We start from the raw sequence: 9,603 nt of genomic DNA, 5'->3' as shown, positions 1-9,603 counted from the left end.
GCATCGCGCAATTTCTTCGCGAAAAAACGCCGTCATCACTCATTTCTCGAAGCATGCGAAATTGAGGCATTTGGACTTAGATCGCGATCAGGAGGGCTTTTGTGGGCCTTCACGCAACAATCACACTGCGAGACACCTGAAAGTGCCACTATAATTATGTTGATTTTGCACTTCTTCACTTGCAGCGCGTGGAGTGAAATGTGATGGTAATAAAGTCAGCATATTGAATGTCGAGACAAGTTATGCAAAATGACACGCGACTGACTTGACGAAATTCACAATTTCCAATAAACACGCTTTATGTAGGATAGACTTAACCCTAGGCTGAACACTCCATTAATTTTAATATTCCTTCTCTTTTACATTTCATTTTTGGGGTTTATTAATCGCTTCTTTGGAGTCGATTTATTATTTTTACATTTCTCTAAAGATTTTGAGGACTCAATAAGACTCATCAGATGGACACTCAAAAGAACCGCGAGTGATAATATATTTGTTTTGAACCTCCAACTATATTTCTCTTATGAATAGTCGGTCTAATATTTTTTAGTGTTAAAATACTGCCTGTTTCATCTCTCATTATAAATTTCCTTCCAACAATATTTAATATTATTTTCCTTTTCAAGAACAGCTCACACCAAATCCAAGATACGAGTGAAATTTTTTATTATTTCAGTAGATATCTTTTTTTTTAATAAAGTCTCGTCAAAGAATTTGTGTCCAATTTGAAATTCATACTGTTCAAAAATGTATAGAAAATACGCTGCATTTGTTTCGGGAAAAAGCCGTAAGATTTGAAGACGAGTTAAAAAGCGCGGGAAATTTCTAAACGTGTCTTGGATAAATGTGGGCATTGATATGGAACGCCGCATGAGAAATTCACCACATGGAGATCTCCGGACGCGAGCCTAAAAAGCCTTCGTTGAAGACAATTTAGAGATTCACATTTCGCAGCAAATAAATATTTCTCGATTACAATATCGTTTGTGAAACGAGTTACAGTAAGAACTATGATTTTGGGAAGTATTTCACAATTTCGGAGCGCTAATCAACATCATTCAAGAGGTGCAGAAAAATGTCCTGCAGATGATCAGAGATCGAGAACCGGACATACCCAAGGACGTGGATAATTCAATCTAACTGGATTGCTTGGAAAATAAATGGAAAAAAGTCAATTTTGCAAGACGATTAATGAGGTTTAATTCAGCCGTTTAAAATAAAAAGCATTCATTTCTATTCTCCTCTTTAATTCAATTATCAATTTACTTAATAGACAATTACACTTTATTAGAATTACTATTTACAAGAGTTGAAATTGTCAAGTGTGATCAGCAGATCACTTATTCTCTACCAACTATTTAGTGTACAATACAAAATAATTATCATCAATCTTACACTGAATTGGTTTCTTTTTCCTATCAATCATCTCTCCACTTCCGCCCTCCCTCTTCAATTATCAGTTCCGCGAAAGAAAGGTGAGTATGATTCCTGATGTACATCTCACATTAGTTAAACACAATGTCCTTAAACTCACTTACATTCCTTACATTTTATACCACACAAGAGTCTCTAGATTTTTTTTTATCAATTTCATCATCATTTTAGAGTAGAATTACTTTTACGGAATATTTCTCTCTCTCGCTCACAAGAATAATTTAAACATACTTTTAAGTAGTGACCTAGAAACTAGGCCTGCCCATTCATCGCCACTCCTCCCGGAGTGTGTTTCACGCACTGACTCTTCATGTCCTCATCCGAGAGCGCCCAGTTGCTCTGCCTGGCACACGGAACGTGACTCATGTCATGACAGCCGCGCTCTAGACACCCAATAGACGCCCCATTCTTTCCGCACAGCGTGCACTTGTGCCTCGTGGCGCCCCAAACAGCCGCCTCGAGGCCCACAAGGCGCGAACCAACGATGTGCACGCCCGGAGCCCACACGATGCAGTCCTCGTGCAGCCACACTTCGAGGGACTCCTCGCTCAGACGCCCCATGCCCAAGAACACGTCCAGAGGTGCCTCCAAAGCGCCGTCCGCTGGCGCTTTCTTCTTCTTCTTGCCGCCAGACTGCAAGAGAAAGAATTCATTAAAAGAAGAATTGATTAAAAAGAAATATGCCCCGCTCATTTTCTTCTCAACTTGGGCCGCGAGTTGAGTCACTCACCGTTGACGCTGCGGCGTCTCCTGTGGCTAGTGTTGCCGCCACGACGGGTAAAGTGTGTGCATTGCGCTGGATCATGGCGCCTTTCGTACGCTTGCTCTTGAATTCATCCATCGCGGGCTCCACTTGGCTCAGCTGGAACTCCTCGCAGGCCGTGGACACAGTATATGGGCCGAAAAGGTCACCCAAGCCCATCTTGTGAGGCCCGAACTTGCAGAAGACACACATCCACGTGGCGTCCGTCGTGTCGGCATCGTATTTCGTGCTTAGCGTGCTCACGTGAAGTCCTCTGATCTTCCGCCTCTCACCGCTCGCATGCCCATGCAGCCGCCCTTTGCGATCTCCCTCCTCTTCCGTCTGCGGCGTGTTGATCACGCACGCCACGCCGCTGCTGCGCACCTGCACGAAGGGACCTCGAAACTTCGGTGTGCTGCAACTGGTCTCCGTAGCTGACGCTCCAGCCTCATCCCGAGGCGGCTTCAGTCGCGGCCGCCCTTTTTTCCGCTTCTCCGCCACTTTCTCCACCACTTTAGCCGGCTTTCGACCGCGCTTCCGCCTCTTGGGCTTCGTGATGTCCTCATCCTTAGACAGAGCGCGCTTTCTGCCCGGCTTCGGGCCGGGTTTGCTGGTCGTCGGTGTCTCGTCGGCTACGGCATTGGCAGCTGGGGTCGGTCGATCATCAATACCGGCGAACATCTGCTCTAGTTTGTTCTCCACTTCGTCGAAGTTCACATTTTCCGCCTCCTGACTCTTTTCTCCATTCTCCTGCACCTTCTCCTGTTCAGCAGTTTCTTGAGGCTGCTGTTTTGGCGCATCTTCCTCCGTGTTGGCAATCATATCGATCGTCTCCACGGGCTCTGCATCGTCCGCCCCTTTTCTCCGACTACGTCTCCTCGGACTGGAGTCTATATTCTTCCCCGGACTGACTGGATCGTGCGCCCGCGCCTCTTGTATGGCACTCACGGGTTCTGCGATCGCCACTGGTTCCACGCATGGCACAAACTGCTCCTCTTCGTCCTCCTGATTCTCCATCCTCGTCGTTTTGTTGGGCTTCCGCTTTCGTCTCTTCCGTCCACCCGAGTCTACAGAGTCAACAGACTTGGGGGACACCTGAACGCTCTCCTGTACACCCGTAGAAGCTGAGCTGAGATCACTGGGCTGGTTCACCACCGGCGGACTCACGCTGGGCGCCGGGCTTTGGCGCGTGGGCGGCGCCGGCGGTTGAATTGGACTGTTACACTTGGGTGCGTGGTTCTTCATGAACAGTGCCTCCTTCACCAACTCCACAGGCTCTGCAAGGCCACCCAGTTTCGCCACGTCGTTGTTAATCTGCTTAGCGTCGCGGACAAACAGAGTCCCGAGCTCGCCGTTGTTCTTCTCCTTTCCCACCGTCTGGATGACACTGGCGCCGGGCGAGGAGCCGCTGTTTCTCGTCGGAGATTGCATATTGCGAGATGAGGGCACAGTGAGGTCCATCGTGCCGGTGAAAGGTGCAGGAGTCGGTGCAAAAGTAGGTATCATTGGATTCAAGTCGAGTGGCTGGAAAGAAGAGAGCTTGCATAAGATGATGGCTTTCCTGGAGCGCTGGATACTCACGTTCTTGTGATTAGCTGCCATGAAGTTGTACAGGGCGTCTGTGGGCGGAGGAGTCGGCGTGTGCCAAGTCATGGGGCGCTCATTGGAAAGGTGAGCCAGTTGCGGCTGTCGTGGAATGTACGAGGGGACCTGCAAGCCAAACCTCGGTAACCGACAGCCACAATCGCTGAACAGAACAACTCACCTGAAGGTGATTCCATGAGGTGTTTGGCGGTTGTCCCAAGCGTCCATGAGAATGACCAGACATTGCAGAACCGCGGTTTCCGTCATTCATGCTCCCATGATTTTCCCACCCTCGAGACGCGTTTTGCACCCGCCGCACCGCCTTTTAGCACTGCTACACGCACTCCGGGAGTTTGACACTACACACACGGGCACTATTGGAGTCTCCTGGAGCGCTTAGAGATATGAAAATGGGTGAGTTTTTGGGCAAATTTCTGCAATTTTTACAGAGTCAAGATGGCCGGCTGTGACAGCGCTGACAGCACCTCCACAGCGGCAGCAGTGCCACCTGCTTCCCGACATTTCCCATTGTTGTCTCAGTTTGGCTTGCAAAAAAGCCGGCGTTTTTCGTGATTGTATAGAGAATGTCCTGCATTTATGATCATAAATGATCACATTTGTCCTTTTCTCTCTCATTTCACGGCCACGTGTAGAAGATTTTGTGGAAATCATTGAATTTTTCTCAGAAAAGCGGAAAGCGGCATCTTGTGGTGTCTATGCTGTCAGTGTGCATAACCTAATTTTCGTAAAACAAGCAGAAGCTTCCGTTCTGCAGGAAAATAATCCTTTTTATCAGTTTCTCGTATAAATTATTGTTATTTTTCATGGTAGTTCGTTGAAGAGACTGTTGGATAGTTCCCTCTTTGTACAAGTTTGGTTTCACTGTGGTTTTCAGAGGTCATTTAGTGGCAATAAAACTGGGAAGATGAGCGAGCCACTTTCGTCGGATATGGAATGCCAGGAACCCCCGGAGGGTGTTGTGGAGAGCCCTCAGAAGCTAGAGGAAAAACCCACAGATGTGCATAAGACGGAGGAGAAAAATCTTAGCGATACTCTAGATGATATTGACTGGAACTTTGTAGATTCTGAAGATGACAAAGAGAGCGTCGTTTTGAATAAACAAGCACTAGAAGAATCATCACATAAGACTGACGATGTTTTGGATGAGCTCCTGAATGAGGGCGTGAGAGAATTAGAAGAAGCGAAGGTTCATGAAGTCTCTGAAGAACCGGTGGATGAAGAAGTGACACAAAATGGGGGTGAAATTGATCAGGAAACTCCCTTGAAGGGCAATGAGGACATAGATAAAGAAGACACGGTCAAGGATGTGGATCTGGAAGTAAGCCAGAATAGTGAGATGGACTTGGGAACTGCTGAAGATGAGGAACTCGAGAAGAAATGGAAGGAACTCTTCGCTGAGGACGAGAAAAATGAGAAAACAACTCTGGAGAAAACAGAAGATACAATTTTGAAATCAGTAAAACTTGAAGATGATGTCAAACCTGATCCTGACACTGAAAAAGAAATTGTAGAGGCATTTGCAATTGAGGGATCCTCCGAAAACTTTCCTGAAGAGATGAAAGCAGAACCAGATGATGAGAAAATCACTGAAGAAAATCAGAAACCTGAAAATACTGTTTGTGAAGTAGTTAAGGATACTCCGGAAGAGAAAGCTGAATCTGAGGAAATTGATAAACCTGAAGTAGCTCCAGAGATTCCCTCCCAGGTGATTGAGAATCCGGAGAAAGAGCCAGACAAGCGGCCGAGCGTCACTGAGGATAACAGCAGTATGAGCATGGACTTGATAGAGTCCAGCGACATGCCCAGCGATCGTGGAGACGCCGTTGAGGATGATTCCACGCCGATGGACATGGAAGTAGACGAGACGGCGAATGCTGAGTGGCCGGTGAATAACTTCGGGCAGAAGGACAATACAGAGGAGAAGCCGCAGAAGCCCAAACACTACGAATGCATCAATGTGGCGTGCAAAAGTCAAAATGGTGTGGAGTATGCCGTCGCGCTGGGCTTCATTGTGAGCTTCTACAGCACGAAAAAGCGCAAGAAGATACAGTACGTGTGCCAGGAGTGCCACGATGTGGCCATAAGCCAGATGAAGAAGTACTGCAGTGTTCTGAAGGCGCACAAGCCTCTGTTCCATCACTTTCCGCAGCACACGGATGTTGTGGAGATCTCAGACAGCAGTGATGACTCGTCGCCGGAGGATGAGATTGTGCAGAGTATGAGGAAGCCTCTGAGCGAGGCGGAGAAGACTTTGGTGGAGCAGAGTCTCGACGAGATTATCATTGCCACGATGGAGAAGGTGAAGATCAACCAACAATTCGAGTGGACGAAGAAGGATCTCGGAGACAGAGTGAGCAAGCTGGATAGCTCCCATGCTCAGTTGAGTGCTGAGTTCCAGAAGATCCAGAAAGTGGCGGACGGGCTGTTCAAGAGCTTGAATAGTAGGGTAAGTGAAAGAATTTGGTTAATAACTAACTAAACTAAATAAATGTGAAATTTTCAAGCAAATCTTAAGCAGTGAAAAACAGTTAAAAGGGCACTTAAAAAAATCATTTTTTTGTGTCCATAGTCTCCATAAAGGAGTGCTTCTTGGCTAGTTCTTGGCGGGCGGCTTAGAAATCATAGGTTTCACAAGGAGACCATGAAGATCGCGTTGAAAACAGAGCAGCAAATTTGCGTTAAATTTTGCGTTAATCTGGGGAAGAATGTTAAAATGACATTGGCAATGTTGAGGAAAGTTTTTAGGGATCAAATTCTTAGCTCTAAGCATATTTGCAAGTGGCATGCCCGGTTTAAGGCTGGCAAAGCAGTTCAGCTGGTCAGTGTGATTTCTAGGTGGTTCTAGAAGACGCTCATCTTTGTTTACTCTTTCCAGGAGAAGCGCATGACTCAGCATGAGCCTCCGATTCACATTTACACGGAATTCCCGGCGCCGGATGATGATAAGCATGTGGTGCACTACCGGATGATTACGGAAAAGGGTGGGGCGACACTGACTCCATCGCCTGCGATGCAGGCAAGTGCGGCAACGCAGGCCATGCAACAAACACTGCCTATCCAGCCGGCGGCTCCAGTTATGCCCACAGGTCAGATGACAATGGCCAGCATTAAGCCAACGGGCGAAGTGAAGGTGGGCACGGTCTACTATGGGATGCGCACGCAGCTGACAAAGCCCTGGAACCACTGCGAGGTGTTGAACAAGTTGCAGCAGGGCGGAGTGGACTCTGAGACGCGCTACCAGGTGAAATTTATACGGCATCAGCAAGAGGGAATTCTCACGGGGAAGCAACTTGCATTCGCGGAGGCGCCCACACAGAAACTCCCCGTCGGCTGTCGCGTTCTGGCGATGTTCAGCAATATGAAACGGAAGCTCTTCTACCCGGGAATCGTGGCGGAACCCATGCAAGAGACCAACAACTTCCGATACTTGATCTTCTTCGACGATGGCTACGTGCAGTACGTTTACTCTAAGGATGTGAGGCGCATTTGCAGGGTTTCGGAGAATGTTTGGGATGACGTGAATCCAAATTCGAGGGACTTCATCAAGAACTACCTGCAGGAGAATCAGTATCAGCGCGCCGTGGCGCAGGTGAAGATTGGACAGAAGATTGAAGTGGAGAGGAATGGAAAGTGGGTGTCTATGAGAGTGGCGAAGGTGGACGCGAGTATTATTTTGGTGTACTACGATGACTACACCGAGTGGATTTACAGTGGATCACAGAGATTGCTGCCCATCTACAGAATGAAGATGGACTCGAGATTGTCGACTGGGAAGAAACTGCAGACTCGCAATGAACCTTATGTGAGTTTCAGGAATGTCGATGATGATACTCAACGTGCTACGGAGCAGCGCAGACTGGAGGAGGATTCGAGGGAAGTGACCAAAGACCAGACGCGATCCGTGGCGAAGAAGAGCACCCAACCGCCGGCGCCGGTGAATCAGCCGCAGAAGCAGCTGATGAACAACAGCACAATCTTCCTGGAGGATGACAATTATCCCAAGGGCAAGGTGATCTTCTACACGGCAAAGTTCAACATGCCGCCGAAGAGCTACACGCCGCACAACTGCAATCCCGACTGCTTGTATCGCATCTCGTATGATCTCAACCTGTACAATCCGCTGGCGAAGCCTCTGCTCTCGGGCTGGGAGAGGAAGATCTATCGCGTGAAGGCGCGTCGCTATGTGGTGTACAAGGCGCCCTGCGGACGCAGCTTGCGGGGCATTGATGAGGTGCACACCTATCTCAGATTCACAGACTGCAATCTCAATGTGGACAACTATGACTTTGATCCCGCCGTGCACTGCCTGGCTGAGTACGTCATTGATTCGGCTATTGTGAGGAAGAGTGACATCAGCAACGGGGTGGAGAGCATGCCAATCGCCTGCGTGAATTGCTACGATGACACCGTGCCGCCGACGTGTATCTATGCAAATCACAGGATCCCCACTGAAGGTGTCAATCTCAATTTGGATCCGGAGTTCCTCTGCGGCTGCGACTGCACTGACGACTGCATGGACAAGAGCAAGTGCGCCTGCTGGCAGCTCACGATAGCCGGCGTGAGGTGCTTGACGCCCACTGTGGATCCCAACACTGTCGGCTACACTTACAAGAAGCTCTATGATCCAGTGCCAACGGGGATTTACGAGTGCAACTCTAGGTGAGTGAATTTCGTGGTGCATGCAAAGATTTTTCCTCTTAAAACTAACCTGTCAATGTACTTCTGCAGGTGCAAGTGCAAGATGAACTGCCTGAATCGCGTGGTGCAGCATCCGCTGTCGCTGAAGCTGCAGGTCTTCAAGACGGCCAACAGAGGCTGGGGCCTGCGCTGTCTCAACGATGTGCCCAAGGGCCAGTTCATCTGCATCTACGCGGGCCACCTGTTGACGGAGCAGAAGGCGAACGAGGGTGGCCAGAATCACGGTGATGAGTACTTTGCCGAGTTGGACTACATCGAAGTGGCGGAGGGTATCAAGGAGGGCTATGAACCAGAAGCGCCAGAAGAGGACTCCGCATCTGATCGAGATGATGTTGAGTACAATCCGAAGCGCCGGCGCGGAAGCGATTCCGACGACGACTACTTCTCGGTGAACACAGCCGTGGTGCAGAAGACCATCAAGACGCGCTCCAAAACCAGGCGATCCGACACAACGGGACACAAGTCGATGGCGAGCGGGGCAGCGAGGGTTCAAGGAGGTGAGAGGAATGCCAACGAGGACGTAATTGCGATATCAGATGATGAGGATGGTGGGTTTCGGTGTGTTTGAAGATTTATAAAAATAGTAATGTTAATTGTACTTGCAGAACGCATTCCGCAGAGCTTCGAGCCCAATATTTCAATAGAGAAGGAGGACATGCCGTCCAAGAAGGCACGAGGATTGCGACGTATGTTCGGCAAGGGCGAAGATGTTTATGTGATGGACGCCAAGATTATGGGCAACGTTGGTCGATACTTTAATGTGAGTGTTTTCGGAGAGTTGAAAACTTGCCAGAAAACTGAATTTTTCTGTCCTTACAGCACTCCTGCTCGCCGAATCTCTTCGTGCAGAACGTCTTCGTGGACACACACGATCTGCGCTTTCCGTGGGTGGCTTTCTTCGCCATGTGTCACATCCGGGCCGGCACGGAACTCACGTGGAACTACAATTACGACGTGGGAACGGTGCCTGGGAAGTTCCTCTTCTGCCAGTGCGGCTCCAAGAATTGCCGCGGAAGAATTCTCTAATCAGCCCCCGTTCCTCGTCTGCATTTCTCTAGATATCTTATCGATTTTAATATATATTGCTGTGTTTGAAGAAGTTTGAATTGTTATTTTTATTCTTG

At 48.6% G+C, this 9,603-nt stretch overlaps 2 protein-coding genes across 4 annotated transcripts; one reads left to right on the top strand and one right to left on the bottom strand.

Moving 5' to 3' along the window:
* Positions 1–1,192: 1,192 nt before the first annotated feature.
* On the bottom strand, positions 1,193–4,222 carry LOC132260400 (uncharacterized protein CG5098). The gene is made up of 4 exons (XM_059758471.1): positions 3,942–4,222; positions 3,758–3,886; positions 2,165–3,700; positions 1,193–2,067 (listed from the first exon to the last, which is right to left on the bottom strand). Exons 1-4 carry the CDS (start codon positions 4,029–4,031, stop codon positions 1,687–1,689), a joined length of 2,136 nt encoding a protein of 711 aa, XP_059614454.1. The 5' UTR covers positions 4,032–4,222; the 3' UTR covers positions 1,193–1,686.
* Positions 4,223–4,290: 68 nt separating this feature from the next.
* LOC132260073 (histone-lysine N-methyltransferase eggless) lies at positions 4,291–9,552 on the top strand. Of its 3 annotated transcripts, none has more exons than XM_059757986.1 (6): positions 4,291–4,587; positions 4,656–6,227; positions 6,657–8,440; positions 8,510–8,976; positions 9,085–9,239; positions 9,299–9,552. In XM_059757986.1, exons 1-6 carry the CDS (start codon positions 4,585–4,587, stop codon positions 9,503–9,505), a joined length of 4,188 nt encoding a protein of 1,395 aa, XP_059613969.1. In that variant the 5' UTR covers positions 4,291–4,584; the 3' UTR covers positions 9,506–9,552. The 3 variants fall into 3 exon arrangements, with proteins under 3 accessions (XP_059613969.1, XP_059613967.1, XP_059613968.1); XM_059757984.1 differs by having other exon boundaries at positions 8,510–9,027; XM_059757985.1 differs by having other exon boundaries at positions 4,291–6,227; positions 8,510–9,027.
* Positions 9,553–9,603: the final 51 nt, after the last annotated feature.

This window comes from Phlebotomus argentipes, unplaced genomic scaffold (assembly GCF_947086385.1).
Source record: "Phlebotomus argentipes unplaced genomic scaffold, Phlebotomus argentipes genome assembly scaffold_18, whole genome shotgun sequence".
NCBI lineage: Eukaryota > Metazoa > Arthropoda > Insecta > Diptera > Psychodidae > Phlebotomus > Phlebotomus argentipes.
Note: the sequence above shows the minus strand (reverse complement) of the source record. Positions and strands in the feature narration are given on the sequence as shown.